Source organism: Rhineura floridana, chromosome 1, assembly GCF_030035675.1.
Source record: "Rhineura floridana isolate rRhiFlo1 chromosome 1, rRhiFlo1.hap2, whole genome shotgun sequence".
NCBI lineage: Eukaryota > Metazoa > Chordata > Lepidosauria > Squamata > Rhineuridae > Rhineura > Rhineura floridana.
Genome location: NC_084480.1, coordinates 300,308,967 through 300,326,377, shown reverse-complemented (window position 1 = coordinate 300,326,377; position 17,411 = coordinate 300,308,967). Strand labels below are relative to the sequence as shown.

Sequence of the window (17,411 nt, the reverse complement as noted above, 5' to 3'; positions counted from 1 at the left end):
TCAAAAGCCGCTGAGAGATCCAGGAGGACAAGGAAGGTGCATTCACCCCTATCCAACGCCCTCCTCATATCATCCACCAAGGCGACCAAGGCCTGATGGCTTACCACTCCTTTTGGATGTGACTCAGTAGCAGCTTCTTCCTTCATAACACTTCCTCACCACTACCTAGAGCCACACAAAAGTGTATTTCAATTAAATGGCAAGGTGGATAACATGCTCTGTGGAACTGCATAGCTCACCCTACCTTTCAGCCATCAGGCTTTGGGGCAATAAAGGGGAAATGTGGCCAAGAAAACAAAACAAAAGTTGGCCATTTTAGTTAAATGTATACTTAAAAGACAGCACATTATGCATTGTCTATGTGATGTTCCTGCTTATATTGTAAATATGGTAAGTGCTGGTTATATAGAAGATATATGGTAAGTGGAGTGAAAGAGGAGGGGGAGTACATGAGCAGTAGAATGCTGAATGATTGGCTGAGCGTTTGAATGGCTGGGAGTATAAATGGAAGAATGACAGTTGAATCTGGGTGGAGGTTTGGTGGTGAATTGAGGTGGTGGCTGTGAGGTGGTGTTTGGAGGTTGTTGTTGTTGTTGAGAGTGAGTCGGAGTTCTGAGGCAATTAGTAAGAAGTCAAGTACATAACAGAATATAGATGAAACCATACGCTTGTAAAACATTCCTTAAGTAATCTTGTTATTTCTAATTCTTAATAAATATTTCTTGGTTAAATAAAAGCCTGATTCCTTCAGCTGGGATACACATACCAGGGGGAATAGCAAAGCAACCAAGGCTGAACAGTTTGTATCGAATGGTGGCAGCGGCGGAGGAAAAGATATTGTATCCGTTACTACAGAGAAACCCAGGGCTGTATGCTTCAGTGCAAGAGGCTGCAGGGGGGTTTGAGAATTACCTATACCCATAAACACAAGGTATCGAGATAGCCTGGCAGAGACTAAGGCACAGTCTAAAGGTTATAAGAGATACAGAGTGTTGGGTAGTAAGGCCTAGCAGGTGGATCTTCTGAGATCTGTGCTAGTGCGGTGAAAGGTAAAAATAAACCTGACGTTCCTGTCTGCTGGTAGCCACAAAGTGAGAGCTTCACAGGTGGTGCTGGGGAAGGACGTCACAGTCTACATGGCTAGAAACAGGGCATGCACCCACAAAACACGTAAAGTTTATCCTGTAGCAGAATAACTTAAATGTCAGACAGGGATTGCCAATGTGGTGCTCGTGGGTGCAGTGCTGCCCTAAAAGACTTCCCCCTGGCACCTATGAAAGCTCTGAGCTGGCCCCCTGAACTCACTGCTCTCTTGGTCATGAGGTGATGAGGGTAGTTACTTTTTTCTCCCTTGAAAAGTACATAGAGCTGAAGGCACAAGTTAAAAGAGTGACACTCTTTTTCACTTCCGCCTTCATCTCTATGTGCTTTTCAAGGCTCAGATTAATTCTTCTGCATATGACTTTTACCCAGATGCCTTGGAAAAGTGAAGTATATGTACACATGGGTTCTTCTTTTGTTTTTTGGGGTGGGCAGAGAAATGACCAAAGGGGGTGGTGTCTGCAGCACTCACTCAAAAATCCAAATGTGACCACAGGCCAACAAAGGCTGGTAACATTGGTTTTTAAAATCTAAGCCTCAGTGTTTTCTTGCTGACTTAGCAAAGGGAGCCAGTCTTCAAATGTTAATTCTAAGATGATGTGGCATGCGGACTTGGAGTCTTGCCTAATCAGATATTCTTGCCCAACTCCTGATATAAGTAGGCTGAATTGCTTGCTTGGTAAAGCAGCTGACTGACTTCTGCTGAATCTAGCACAAATCCATCCGACCTGCATGGTCAGCCTTCTCAGTTTAGTTGTGTGAATTGGCCTGAACGTCACACCAAGTAGAGGACTGTTTGTACACTCATCAAGAGACAAACTGAGACAGAGAAGTAAAATAATTCTTATACTCCCTTTCTGTTTCGTCTATATGTGAAACCTTAGCATATTCTTTCTTGTTACTAACTGTTATAAAACGTATGCTAGAAATGTGGTATTCTTACAAATTACGGAATCTTACCAAGAGCCCTTTAGACAGGACTAGTGTTGCTTTGCAAGGTAAATATTGGAAATGGGAATAAGAGAATGTTCTCTTAGTTCAGCTCCCAGACTTTTAGTTCAGCTCTCAATCTTCTATGTGTTGTGTGTGTGTTTTTTAAATAGAACAAGTTGGATGAACTCAATCGGCGTCTTTATGTCAAAGGAACAGAAGGTAAGGACACGATGGCAAGCTCAGTAAAGGAAGCATTTATTTCTCAAGTTCAGCTTACTAAACTGTAATTTTAAAGTGGTAAGAAATCAACCAACATAGCCAGACAGATCTTGTGTATTTCTAAACAGGCCAGTTTTACTAGAAGTTCCATAGGAAGTGTATGCAACTCCCACCCCCCCCTTCTTGAATCCTTGCCATCTATCCAGCCTCACGTCTTCCCTTCCACCCCCTTTACCACCTGAGTGGCTGCAGTGCTTTGGCGGCAGCAGCAATAGGCCAAAGGGCATCCCTTCCCCAGCAGCATTCCAGACTAGACCAAAGTATCCCTTGGGAAAACTTTTCCCGGGGCTATTTCAATGTTAGGCTGTGCTCCAAAGATTCCCCTGAGTGGTTTTCTCAGGGGCTGTTATAATACTTTTCTCAGGGGCTATTATAATACTGGATGGTGCTATACACCACACACATCATATATCTAAAGCACATTTCTCCCTCCCCACAAAAAAGTCATGGGAACTGTAGTTTACTCTTCACAGAGCTACAGTTCCCAGCACCCTTAACAAACTACAGTTACCAGGCTTCTCTTGGGGGGGGGGTGTCTGTAAACCTATGGTGTGTACACATGTTACTAGCCTTTCTCTGAAGCTTGTGACTGCTGGGGCACTACTGGGAGGAGCTGGATGAGGGGGGTAGTCTGAGCCAGAGAAGAATTCTCAGATGTTGTAATGCTTCTCTTATCTGAGGTGTGGAAACTTGGAAATACAAGTTGCAGCAACAATGGCTATCTTTATAACACTTTTTAGTTTTCAGAGGGACTCGCCTACGTTATTCCACTACACCTTTCAAGCCTGTAAAGCAGACTGGTTCTACATCTAGCTTTCCTAAAGGCCTCTGTGCATCTAAATTTCTTTTAGGCGTACACCTAATTTTATAAAACGTTAAATGTGCTTGCATGCAGGTCCTTACAGACTTTTTTATTAGGCAATGAGATTGGCTGTAGTTCTCTGCTGAGTATACACTTGGTGGCTGTCTAACCTAGGTTTGTTTATTTATTTATTATTTGATTTTTATCCCGCCCTTCCTCCCAGCAGGAGCCCAGGGCGGCAAACAAAAGCACCAAAAACTTTAAAACATCATAAAAACAAACCTTAAAACACATTAAAACAAAACATCTTTAAAAATGTTTCTTTTTAAAAAAGCTTTCAAAACATCTTCTAAGATTAAAAACATTTTTAAAAAGAAGGTTTAAGAACATTTTAAAAAGCAATTCCAACACAGACGCAGACTGGGATAGGTCTCGACTTAAAAGGCTTGTTGAAAGAGGAAGATCTTCAATAGGCGCCGAAAACATAACAGAGATGGAGCCTGCCTAATATTCAAGGGGAGGGAATTCCACAGGGTAGATGCCACCACACTAAAGGTCCACTTTCTATGTTGTGCGGAACAGACCTCCTGATAAGATGGTGTCTGCAGGAGGCCTTCACCTGCAGAGCACAGTGATCAACTGGGTATATAAGGCATAAGACAGTCTTTCAGGTATCCTGGTCCCAAGCTGTATAGGGCTTTGTACACCAAGACTAGAACCTTGAACGTGGCCCTGTAGCAAATGGGCAGCCAGTTTGCCATGTTTGCCATGACATAATGCTTGAAAAGATCCAAAGGCAGAGATGGGGAATCTGTGGCCCTCCACATTTTGGGCTCCAACTCCATCAGTCCCAGCCAGCATGGCCAATGGTCATGGATGATGGGAGTTGTACTCCAGTAACATCCCAATCCCAGTCCTGGGGCTACCTAGTGAGCTCATAGCGCAGGTTACATTTCAGCACAGGATTGCCGTGTATGCTCTTAGCTACTGTACAGCATTGTCTCTCCAGAGTACTGCAGAAAAGCTTCCTTGCAGCAGGATAAGGATATGGGGTGGTAGTGGTGGTACAGAGAGTGTATGTGCCTGATTATTGTGATATCAAATGGTTTGTGGGTTTTTTTGTAAAATGACTTACACATGTTTGTATTTGTTTAACCTTTTTTCCCTCCATGCACAATTTTCTGTAATTCATAGATAACAAGCACCTTCTTTATGGCCGCCCAGCTGTTCTTTATCGTACAAAATACAGTATTCTGCATCACCACGACTTTGAAAGTGGCTACAGTGAAACATTCCTGATGCCTCTCTGGACGTCTTACACTATTTCAAAACAGGTCACCCTGAATGTCTACTGGTAGTGGTGATAGTGGGGAAAGCTGTGGATATTATTTGTGAATTGAATAAGGCAAAGATGCATCATATTACGCAGCATGTCCAAATGACTGTTGAAAAGCTTTTCCATAATGAGAAAACCCTCTGAATACTAATGACACATCTTAAGGCCTACAGTAGGAGTGTGTTTTGCCATACAGTGTTCAGTTTGATTTGTGGACCTTGTTACTGTTGTCAAGTGATAAAGGTGCACATTTGAAATGAACAAATAATGCATGTTTTGTACTGAGAGCGATTATCTGGCATGATTGATTTTGTACAGGACCATCTGTGTAGGTAGTACTTTACTGAATAGCAAACACAGAGACCAGGCTCTGGCCTGAGTAGCTTTCAGTCTACATTTTGACAGACAAAACGACAATGGAGTGAGGAAAGATGGAGGCAAGGAGTAGCGAGGAGAATTCTTTTAAGAATACAATGCCATTCTAAGGGCAAATTGCTACCTTTTCATACTCTGGTATGTACACTCAGATCCAAAATGCACAAGTATCTTGTCTATGTGTTTACTGGTTAGATGTACTCCTTGCCTTGTTCCCTAATCACTGCTTGCATGCAATATAAGAACAAAGCTAAAATACCAAGTCAGACCATTGGCTAGGTCTAAGGCTGTGGCTGTGGATGTGCTAGCCAGATGTCTTGCCTCGGTGATGGACTGGAGAAGAGCCAACAACTGAAGTTCGATCCAGACAGGACTGAGGCACTATTAGTGGGCGGTTCCGTAGACCAGATGGAGGGGATATAGCTTGCTCTTGATGGGGTCCCTGTGAAGGAGCAGGTGCATAGCTGAGGGGTACTCCTGGATCAACTACTATTGCTTCAGGTTCAAATGGCCTCGATAGCCAGGACTGCCTTCCATCACCTGTGAGTGGTGGCCCAGCTATGACCCTATCTGGGCAGGGATGGCCTGACTTCTGTTTTCAACACCCTGGTAACCTCTAACCTAGGTTACTGCAATGATTTATACTTGGGGCTGCTTTTGAAGACAGTTCAGAAACTGCAGCTAGTGCAGAATTCAGCAGCAAAATTGCTCACCGGGGCGAGATAGTCTGAGCACCTAATAGCAATTCTGGAACAACTACACTGCCTACCAATTAGTTTTTGGGATCAATTCAAAGTGCTGGCTTTGACCTACAAAGCCTTATACAGCTCAGGACCCCAGTACCTCAAGGACTGTCTCTCATCATATCAACCAACCCAGACCATGTGTCCGATATCTGAGGCCCTTCTTCGTGTGCCCCTCTCCAAGAGAAGTGCAGAGGGTGATAACGCAAGAGCAGATCTTCTCAGTGGTGGCCCCCTCACTTATGGAATGCTATCTCCAAGGGGGCATGTCTGGCACAATCATTATCTATTTTTAGGCACCAGGTAAAAACATTTCTCTTCTCCCAGGCATTTGGCTCCTAATTTTGGAGATGTCTTGATGTAGCCTCCTTTAGGGGATAGGTTGTTCCACCACTGTTATATTTATGTGTTTTTTAACTTTATATTTTGTTTTAGTTTTTATACTGGCTTTAACTTTTTTATTGATTGTAAGTTGCTTTGGGTTCACTTTTGTGATGAAAAGCTACTAACAAACATAATAAATAAATGAACTAATAAATAAGGTTGTGTGCCCACCATACATTTAAAGCACATTATTTCCCTCACAGTATACTGGGAGACCCTTCACAGAGCTACAATTGCCAGCACCCTTAACAAACCACAGCTCCCAGGGTTCTTTGGGGAAAATAATGTGCTTTAAATGTATAGTGTGTATGCAGCTGATGTTCAACATTCTCTTAGAGGCCCCATTCTGAAGATCTTGCACAAAATATCAGGCTCTTTCTACAAAGCGATGCACTTGGATTGATCTTAATCTGAACAACAATGGAAGTGTAGAAATTATGCTTAGAAATGTGATTTCTGTTCTTGTTCAACGATCCAGAAACTCCGTATTTCCCGCTTAGAAATGAAATAAGTAAGAGCATTTTTTTTTTCTTTCAATGCAGGCAGAGGTCCCAGGAGCCCTGGAACAGTTGGTCAACTGTATAAGGCCTGACCTGCGCATTTCTCCAATCAATAGTCAGACCTGTATGGCCTACAGAGTGGACAGACAAATGTCTTATGGATTCCTTTTCCCTCCCCGTAAGCTTAAATAGGATGTGGGGTACAACGGCTATAGATCCTAATACTCACTGTCCATAAATGCCAGTATAAATAATAATATGAACGTTGAGCTGGGATCCAAATGTGAATACACAGGAGAGAACCTCCTGCTTTTGGTAGCTGCAGTTCCCATGGCTGAAGAGGCAAGCCACCGCTTACACGGAGCAGCAGCATGCCTCTTTGGCTTTAGTATCCATCGGAGTGATCTTGGTGAGCGCATGTATGCTTGCAATAGAAGATGGAAATAGAAGTCCTTGGGATCCTCTCCCCAGAACCTTTGAGATATTAGGGTGTGGATGATCAGCAAGCAGAGGATTGGGCGCACACACACAAGCTTTTGCCGTGCTTCAGGTTCCTGTGCTGGGGTTAGAAGCAGCTAATTTATTGAAAATGGAAGTAGGGGTCCAGTTCTCATTGGGTCTGTGATGGGGACAAAGGATTGAAGCCCACCTTTCTGCACTGTTCAGGTTGGCCTGCGAAATACATTACCTAATTTTTTTAAAAAAAATTGTACTAAAGCAAACATTACATTTAGTTTGCCTCAGAAGGGCTGCTTGTGGTTTGCTGCTGAAAGGAAACTTGTCACCTAGTGGACCAAGCAGGCAAGAGGACCTAGAAGTGGCTAGTATTGTGCCCAGAGAGCTGTCTTCCCACATGACAGCTCTGTGTGTTGACTAAAGGAAGGAAGGCTGTCTTTGCTAAGGCATTACCTTCCAGCCACCAGAATAATGTGATTGCACAGTTCCCTTCTCCTGGAAATACCCCCAGAAACCCAAGAGAAGCATGCACACGTAACCAAATATCTGAAAGACTGCCTCTTGGGTGTTAAGATTGGCAGAGGGGGCCTCATTGGAAGTTTGTGGGGTGGCGGTCTGGGAGGAGGCATTCTGTGTGGCAGCCCCTAAACTGTGGGATTCTTCCTCCACAGAGAGGTGCCTGGTGCTTTCCATGCATGCTGAAGGCTAGGGATGGGGAGAAATTTGATGCAGTTTGCATTTACAGGCGAACCCACCTTGTTTGCTCTTTCTGAAACAATGCACAACCCAAAATGCAGCCAACTTTCAAAATTCACACTTCTGAATTTTGCAGTGCAGTTCTCCAGCTATAATGTGTACAAAAATGCATATAGTAGTGTAAAGTGTACATGTGAATGCATGTATTATGGAAAATAATAGGCATAAATTGCATTTTGTTAGGGGAAATTGCTTTGCCAAAGTGTGTACATTAGGCAATATTGCATAAGAACATAAGAAGAGCCTGCTGGATCAGGCCAGTGGCCCATCTAGTCCAGCATCCTGTTCTCACAGTGGCCTACCAGGTGCCTGGGGGAAGCCTGCAAGCAGGACCCGAGTGCAAGAACACTCTCCCCTCCTGAGGCTTCCGGCAACTGGTTTTCAGAAGCATGCTGCCTCTGACTAGGGTGGCAGAGCACAGCCATCATGGGTAGTAGCCATCGATAGCCCTGTCCTCCATGAATTTGTCTAATCTTCTTTTAAAGCCATCCAAGCTGGTGGCCATTACTGCATCTTGTGGGAGCAAATTCCATAGTTTAACTATGCGCTGAGTAAAGAAGTACTTCCTTTTGTCTGTCCTGAATCTTCCAACATTCAGCTTCTTTGAATGTCCATGAGTTCTAGTATTATGAGAGAGGGAGAAGAACTTTTCTCTATCCACTTTCTCAATGCCATGCATAATTTTATACTCTTCTATCATGTCTCCTCTGACCCGCCTTTTCTCTAAACTAAAAAGCCCCAAATGCTGCAACCTTTCCTCGTAAGGGAGTCGCTCCATCCCCTTGATCATTCTGGTTGCCCTCTTCTGAACCTTTTCCAACTCTATAATATCCTTTCTGAGATGAGGCGACCAGAACTGTACACAGTATTCCAAATGCGGCCGCACCATAGATTTATACAACGGCATTATGATATCGGCTGTTTTATTTTCAATACCTTTCCTAATTATTGCTAGCATGGAATTTGCCTTTTTCACAGCTGCCGCACACTGGGTCGACATTTTCATCGTGCTGTCCACCACAACCCCGAGGTCTCTCTCCTGGTCGGTCACCGCCTGTTCAGACCCCATGAGCGTATATGTGAAATTCAGATTTTTTGCTCCAATATGCATAATTTTACACTTGTTTATATTGAATTGCATTTGCCATTTTTCCACCCATCCACTCAGTTTGGAGAGATCTTTTTGGAGCTCTTCGCAATCCCTTTTTGTTTTAACAACACTGAACAATTTAGTGTCATCAGCAAACTTGGCCACTTCACTGCTCACTCCTAATTCTAGGTCATTAATGAACAAGTTGAAAAGTACAGGTCCCAATACCGATCCTTGAAGGACTCCACTTTCTACAGCCCTCCATTGGGAGAACTGTCCGTTTATTCCTACTCTCTGCTTTCTGCTTCTTAACCAATTCCTTATCCACAAGAGGACCTCTCCTCTTATTCCATGACTGCTAAGCTTCCTCAGAAGCCTTTGGTGAGGTACCTTGTCAAACGCTTTTTGAAAGTCTAAGTACACTATGTCCACTGGATCACCTCTATCTATATGCTTGTTGACACTCTCAAAGAATTCTAATAGGTTACTGAGACAGGACTTTCCTTGCAGAAGCCATACTGGCTCTGCTTCAGCAAGGCTTGTTCTTCTATGTGCTTAGTTAATCTAGCTTTAATCATACTTTCTACCAGTTTTCCAGGGACAGAAGTTAAGCTAACTGGCCTGTAATTTCCGGGATCCCCTCTGGATCTCTTTTTGAAGATTGGTGTTACATTTGCCACTTTCCAGTCCTCAGGCACGGAGGAGGACCCGAGGGACAAGTTACATATTTTAGTTAGCAGATCAGCAATTTCACCTTTGAGTTCTTTGAGAACTCTCGGGTGGATGCCATCCGGGCCCGGTGATTTGTCAGTTTTTATATTGTCCATTAAGCTTAGAACTTCCTCTCTCGTTACCACTATTTGTCTTAGTTCCTCAGAATCCCTTCCTGCAAATGTTAGTTCAGGTTCAGGGATCTGCCCTATATCTTCCACTGTGAAGACAGATGCAAAGAATTCATTTAGCTTCTCTGCAATCTCCTTATCGTTCTTTAGTACACCTTTGACTCCCTTATCATCCAAGGGTCCAATCGCCTCCCTAGATGGTCTCCTGCTTGGCCATTTACATGTATGTTTAATTTAATAGCACTGTGGTCACTGCTCCCAATCGGTTCAACAACACTTACATCTCGCACCAGGTCCCGGTCCCCACTGAGGATTAAGTCCAGGGTTGCCGTCCCTCTGGTCAGTTCCATGACCAACTGGTCTAGGGAATAGTCATTTAGAATATCTAGAAACTTTGCTTCTTTGTCATGACTGGAACACATATGCGGCCAGTCTATGTCCAGGTAGTTGAAGTCACCCATTACTACCACATTTCCTAGTTTGGATGCTTCCTCAATTTCATATCTCATCTCAAGGTCTCCCTGAGCATTTTGATCAGGGGGACGATAGATCGTTCCCAGTATTAAGTCCCTCCTGGGGCATGGTATCACCACCCACAACGATTCTGTGGAGGAGTCTGCCTCTTTTGGGGTTTCGAGCTTGCTGGATTCAATGCCTTCTTTCACATATAGAGCGACTCCGCCACCAATACGTCCTTCCCTGTCCTTCCGATATAGTTTATATCCAGGGATAACCGTATCCCACTGGTTTTCTCCATTCCACCAGGTCTCGGTTATGCTCACTATATCAATGCTCTTCTCTAAGACCAAGCACTCCAGTTCTCCCATCTTGGTTCGGAGGCTCCTAGCATTAGCGTACAGGCACTTGTAAGCAGTGTCTCTCTTCAAGTGTCTTTGGCACTTGTGGTTAGGCCTGTGGTAATTTTGCTCTTCTGAATTTATATCATGTGCCCCTGCTCTCACAATGCCTACTTCTAGGCCTACCCCTTTTAAAATTTCATCATTTCTTTGGTTTTTATCCCGGGGGGAGGTTTATTCCGAACCGGACCTTTCTCAGCTCCTGTCGGGTTTCCCCCCTCAGTCAGTTTAAAAGCTGCTCTGCTACCTTTTTAATTTTAAGTGCCAGCAGTCTGGTTCCATTCTGGTTCAAGTGGAGCCCGTCCCTTTTGTACAGGCCCGGCTTGTCCCAAAATGTTCCCCAGTGCCTAACAAATCCGAACCCTTCCACCCGACACCATCGTCTCATCCACGCATTGAGACTGCGAAGCTGGGCCTATCTGGCTGGTCCTGCGCGTGGAACCGGTAGCATTTCAGAGAAAGCCACCTTGGAGGTCCTGGCTTTCAGCATCCTACCTAGCAACCTAAATTTTGCTTCCAGGACCTCACGGCTGCATTTCTCCATGTCGTTGGTGCCAACGTGCACCACGACCACTGACTCCTTCCCAGCACTGTCTACCAAACTATCTAAACGATGGGCGATATCCGCAACCTTCGCACCAGGCAGGCAAAACACCTTGCGGTCTACACGCCCATCACACACCCCACTGTCTATGTTCCTAATGATCGAATCACCCACTACAAGGATCCCTCCACCCCCTGGGGATATATCCTCGGCACGAGAGGATAGCTGCTCATCCCCCAAGGAATGGGTCCCTTCTAAGGGATCGTTTCCCTCTTCCTCAGCTGGATGCTCTCCTTCCCCGAGACCATCGTTGTCCATGATAGCAGGAGAGCTATCATCGTTGGAGTGGGACACAGCTATAACGTCCCTGAAGGCCTCCTCCACACACCTCTCTGCCTCTCTCAGCTTTTCCAGGTCCGCCACCTTGGCCTCAAGGAAATGAAGTCGTTCCCGGAGAGCCAGGAGCTCATCGCACCGAGAGCACACCCATGACTTCTGTCCAACAGGCAGATAGTCGTACATGCTGCAGGCGGTGCAAAACACTGGAAAGCCCCCACACCCCTGCTGGCTTCTTACCTGCATAGTTTTGTTTAAGGTTTATTACGTTAATGGGTTGGAGACTGCGGTTTAGTTGAGGTCAGGGAACAGATGGGCAGAGTGGGAGGCCCTGGCCTCCTCGCCCTGCTGCCGAACTCGCTCTGCTGCTTAACTCGCCTTGACGCTTTGTCAGCTGGGGCTCCCTCTAGCTCGTGGAGCAGGCTCCCTCGCTAGGGTGCTCTGACTTTATATGTGTGGCTGGTTCCTCCCAGCTACTGCTGCCAGCCAATGATGTGTTACTTGAGGCTGATGGCTATCAGCTGGGGCTTAACTCTTTAGTATTCTCTCAGGCTTCCTTCCTTCCTGAGCGAGGGGCGGGGCTGTTTAAGCTTTTGGCTGCTTTTAATCTAATCATGGGGCTGCGCCTTCCAGGCAAGTCTTTTGTGTTTGTTGTTTTCCCACCTAGAACAGCCTGACCTTTCTTTAACCTAGGGAAACAGAGCTTGTGGTTGTGTTTCAGGAAGGCTGAAGCTGCCCTTTTTAGCAAGGACTGAGCTGACTCTCTCCCTGTATGTGTCGGTGGAGTTTCCTTTTCCCCCTTCTCTCCAACTGGAATTTAGCCTTGTTTACAGTGTCCCCTGATGCTTTCCTGCTAGGGTGGTGTTGAAAACTAGCTTTCTATGGGCTTCCTTCTCCTAGGATCTGTCTCCTAAGATATAGGTTCTTTCAGGATTTGGCTCCTAGCTCAGGGTGACCTTGGGCTGCCCTTATTACTTATTGCTCTGAGTTGTTTTACTTCAATTAAATAATGGAATAAATGGGAGCTACTTACCCTCTTTTCGCTCTGCTGCTTAACTCGCCTTGACGCTTTGTCAGCTGGGGCCTTGACGCTTCGTCAGCTGGGGCTCCCTCTAGCTCGTGGAGCAACAAAACTCTGTGTTATTATTAGATGTATTAGTCACTTATTACTTGAAGGCCTCCAAGTGACTTACAACATTGTTAAAAACAAAAGTAAATATAGCATACCATAAAAACAAAATAATAAACCAACCACCACCCCATATTTTTATTTATTTATTGTAGTTACAGAAAGCTTTGGCAGCACACTTAATGCAAACAGTGTTTCATACAAAAATGTGTATATTAAGAGAAATTAAGAGAAATATGCACTATTCTTATGAATTTTCATGAGGAATTTTTTTTAAATTGCACACTGATGTGGAAATGTGTAGAACTGAAGATTCAAAAAACTAGACTGAGGGAATCATATTCACCCATCCCTATGGAAGACACGCCTCTTTGCCTTGGGCTTTGATACCAGATATATAATTTATTTATTTTTGGACCCTCCTTATTCTTCTGGTTGTAAATTGTTTTAACAGATTTTAATCTTTTGTTTTTCTGTTGTGATCTGTCCTGGGACCGTATAAAGGGTGAAGAGCAGGCAAGAAATTACCATAATTTGTTGGTGGCTTTATGTGAGGTGAAGGTTATTTCAATCATTCAATATTTTTTCCAAGTGTAGAGGGTGTCTGACATGCATAAAGATCCTCACTAGCCTGTAGTGCCTCCCTAGGTATCATTTGCATATGAACATCAAGGGTTATCAATATAAACAAATTCTTATCAGACATTACTTTTTTATTTATTTTCAGAACTCAGTTCCTCAGCAGATGCAAGATATGATGCTTTTCTAATAACAAATGTAATTCCAATGTATCCTTCCTTCAAAAGTAAGTACTGTTTCTGGCTGTTCGGCACTTGTGTCTCTTTTTATAGAGGCAGCGAAGAAGAAAAATCACCCATTTGGGGAGCAAGTTGTCTCCATGGAGCACAACTATTCATCCTGGGCTTAAAGTTGTGTTGGAGCGAGGGACTGGGGAGAAATTCAATTCAGTTTGAATTTCAAGCCAAGTCTATCAAATTTGCACTTTCCAAAACAATATGAAAACCATAACACAGCCATCCTTCAAAATTCACTTATCTGAATTTTGTGATGCAGTTCTTCAACCAAATGAATATATTAGTGAAAATAACTTACAAAAATGCATTGTGTTAGGATAATTGCTTGCAAAAATGTGTACATTGGTCAAAACCGCATACAAAATGTGCGTGTGTGTGGAGAAATTTGCACTAAAATGTTTGAGGATTTTTTAAAAAAAAATAGAGTGCTGCAGAAATGTAGAGAACCAAATTTAAGATTGGAAATATGAGAAACTAAGAAAACCAGCAGTGACAGATCTTTCTATTCCTAGTTGGAGCTAACTAGGTCTTAGTCCCAATATCTGTTTTCAGTGCCAGGAGAAAATCCTGGAATACATGGAGTTTGAATGAGAGAAAAATGCACTTTACTGTGCCTGCTCTGGGCATTTTTCATCTACATATAACTTCAAAATGCACTAGGAAATTGGGGAAAGAGGCTTCCAGATTGGATCACTGGTATGGTTTTAAAAAAAAATCAATACTGTACATGTTACTTTTTAACTGTGCAGTCCAAAATTCATAAAAATCTCAATCATAAAAATAACTCCTAACTATGGATTTATAGTTATGTATTTTTACGTATTTTTCACATTCTGATGCTACCCCATAACACTGAAATTCTCTTTGTGGCTTACAATAAATAAATAGAATTAAACATAAACCATGAAATCAAACTGTGGAAACAAACATCACAAATTGACTTCCACTGCCCAAAATTAAAACACAGACTTAAAAACTGAGAGGCCCAGAATATATATGGACAAGACCTGGGTAAACAGAATGGTCTTTACCTGGCATTGAAAAGATTACAAAAATGGCACCAGGCAAGTCTCCCTACAAAGGCTGTTCTATAACTGAGGTGCCACTACTGAAAAGGCTGTCTCCTTGGTGGATTTCCACCTCACTTTATTCAGCAGGGTCACCCAGAACAGGGCCTCAGAAAAGGATCTTAAGGTTTGGATAGATATATGTGAGAGAACACAGCCTTTAAACAACTTGGTCCCAAGCTATTTACGGCTTTAAAATTTAAAAATCAGCACTTTAAATTGAGTGCAGAAACGGACTATGAATATAGGCAAAAAACAACATCATATAGAGCAGAAATTTAAACAGTGAGAATCATGCAAAATAAACTGAAGAAAACAGCAGAGGAGCTCTTGCAGATGACCTGTCTGTTGAGCATTCATCCTGATTTGCTTGTGCGGAAGTTATACATCTTCCTGACAACCAATCTTTATCCCACACTTTTAGTGCATTTTCCTATCACTTTCCTAGCTGCAAGAAGTCTGGGGTTTTTTAAAAAGTGAATATGATGTGATAAGAGTGTTTTTAAACCACTTTAACTGCACAAACCTAAATTTCCGGTGTGCGATTGAATCCCTCCTGCAAAATACTGACAGTCTGGAGGCAATCCATAAGTAGTCAGTAAAAGTCTTGGTACCTAAATGGGGCTAATGTAGGCACCACTTGTCTGTGGAGCACGTTCTATAAATTTGGAACCCTTTTGAAAACAGCGCAGGGCAAATGGCATGATCCATCACAATGTCAAGGAACTATAGTTGGCATCAGTGTGTGCTTTGCATGTATAAGGTCATGTGTAAGAACCGTGAAGGAAACAAATCCTGTTTTTGTAGGAAAGAACAATGTGACATCTGTATAGTGCCCATTGCAATGCCAGCCTCAGAATGACACTGTGTATTTCCTTTGTTATGGTCTGGCCAGAGAGAGTAGAATGAGAGAACAAAGCAGGGTAGCAACTCCTCAACCCCAGAATAAAGAAAATAAATCTGCAGTGAACCTATAATCAGTAGATCTTGGATATTTGACTAAAAAGCATGGGAAAACTCCTCCGTTTACGTTGAATACTATGTCTGTTTTGGAATATGAATGCATAAACCCAGAATTTATTAGGAGTTTGTTGTATGATTTTAAAAATTATTTTTGAGAACTGTGGTTTTACAGTTTGTCATTTACATAATCATAGTAGCATAATAATGCAGCCATACATGTAACTTTTATTAATCAAAAGGACTATTAACCTCCTGGTTAAATACTGCTTATATAAATCTCCTACTTTGTCAGTTCCAAAAAATGATGAGTAAGGCCCATTTTGTGTTCAAAGGTGTTGGGTCTGTTGGCTTGTGTGCGTTGTTGTGTGAAACAGCATACATTACGTTGTAGTTAAGTTGCTCAAGAAACCGTTCCAGAGGCATTAAATCATGTAAGAGTCTTTATTGCAAGACATTAAGGCCAGAGGCTTAAGAGTAAATACATGTAGAGATTCTTCTCACCCCCCTTCTGGTACATCTCTCTCCATAGATGAACACAAAAGACAGCCTCTCAGCTCAGAGGCATAATTCAGAAGAACAACAACTCACATAGACTCTGTTACAACTTTCCCAGCTGTTATCAGATGGCTACCATAGCAACGGCCCTGGCAGACCGTTCCCAGACAGAGTATAGACATAACTCCCTCTTAACCACAGTTACGTCTTCACACTTGCAGGCTTCATGGAAAACTACTAGAGACAGTAATGCCCACTGGTCACCAGCCCAACAGGGTCCTCCTTTTCCTAGTTCTGATTCTCATTTTGAATTTTGTTGTATGCCAGGAAAATACCAATAAATAATAATATTAATGAATCACCTTCTGCGTGTGTGTGTCAAGGTGATTTACAAAACATATACGTAATAATTATGGAATTGGCAATGTGTGGCTTGCCTGGCATATTACAAACCACCCTTAGGGGGTGCTGTTTCTCTGTGCACTCTATCCCCACAGATGCATTGCACCAGTATGGGGTTCCTCATGGTGAGGGCCATCCAATGTCATTGCTCGCAGCAACAGTATCGCCAACTGTAGTGCTTTGCATGTTCCTTATAGGACTGCAGTCACTCAGTATACACAATAAAGTAAAGGGATGTAGTCGAATACACCATAGGAGGCAAACCAGGCTCCCTGCCTCTGGTGACCCCAGCCAGTGACAACTGAGCCTATTCCTACATGCATAGCTCTATCCTGAATTTGCTTTCTTTCTTTTTAAAAATTATTAGGTTTTATTTATAGACACAAACATAAATAAAAAAATCCTGAAATGTTAAAATTAAAAGAAATTTATTTATTACTCTCTCTTCACCAGGAGGTGCAGGTTACAACAATTTAAAATTCAATATTAAATACAATTAAAACAAATTACAGTCACTGGAATAGAGTGGTTCCTGAAAACTCACATCTCAGGTGTCAAAAGCCAAGGTACTTAACTAGCAGTTCTTGGGCTTAAAACAATAAAATATATTCTTTAAATTGAGTAATTTTATTTACAATGTTTATAACTAAATAATATCTACTGTATTATTTCTTTCTTTTAATTTACAAGGTATCCTGTGTGTTTGGGGGGGGGGACCATGAGCACAACAAAAATAAACAATTAAGTTACAAGGATAGTTAACAAAAAGTGACTATTTTCTTTTTCTCAATCATGTGAAAAGAGACAAGGATAATCTTTCTTTCTTTTTTCTTAACACAGAGGTGTGGAATTACTTTCAACGGGTTATGGTGAAGAGATATGCCATTGAGCGGAATGGAGTCAATGTTATAAGTGGACCAATCTTTGATTATGACTTTGATGGTTTGCACGACACACCAGAAAAAATAAAACTGTAAGGTTCTAGGCTGTAATCTCTTAGGAATGCTGACCTAGGAGTATGGCCCAGTGAAGATGGTGCAACTTAACTACACATACATAGGATTGTGCTGGTAGACATGTAGCTTTTTATGTCGTCTTGGTAGATTCCTACTTATTTCTTGAAGGGATGACTTCAGATTAATCAGACTAACTCAGAAAAATAACATGCTATGTGTGAAGTTTTTATCATGCAATAAATCCTAGAGT

The 17,411-nt window shown here is 42.7% G+C and overlaps 1 protein-coding gene across 3 annotated transcripts in view; it reads left to right on the top strand.

Moving 5' to 3' along the window:
• Nucleotides 1–17,411, top strand: part of ENPP2 (ectonucleotide pyrophosphatase/phosphodiesterase 2) — a 117,705-nt gene that overhangs the window by 91,595 nt on the left and 8,699 nt on the right. For all 3 annotated transcript variants that reach the window (XM_061605653.1, XM_061605663.1, XM_061605642.1), the window contains 5 exons: nucleotides 2,205–2,253; nucleotides 4,310–4,449; nucleotides 6,496–6,631; nucleotides 13,191–13,268; nucleotides 17,046–17,178. In XM_061605653.1, the coding sequence (XP_061461637.1) occupies nucleotides 2,205–2,253; nucleotides 4,310–4,449; nucleotides 6,496–6,631; nucleotides 13,191–13,268; nucleotides 17,046–17,178 (536 nt within the window). The remainder of the gene's footprint in view (nucleotides 1–2,204; nucleotides 2,254–4,309; nucleotides 4,450–6,495; nucleotides 6,632–13,190; nucleotides 13,269–17,045; nucleotides 17,179–17,411) is intronic.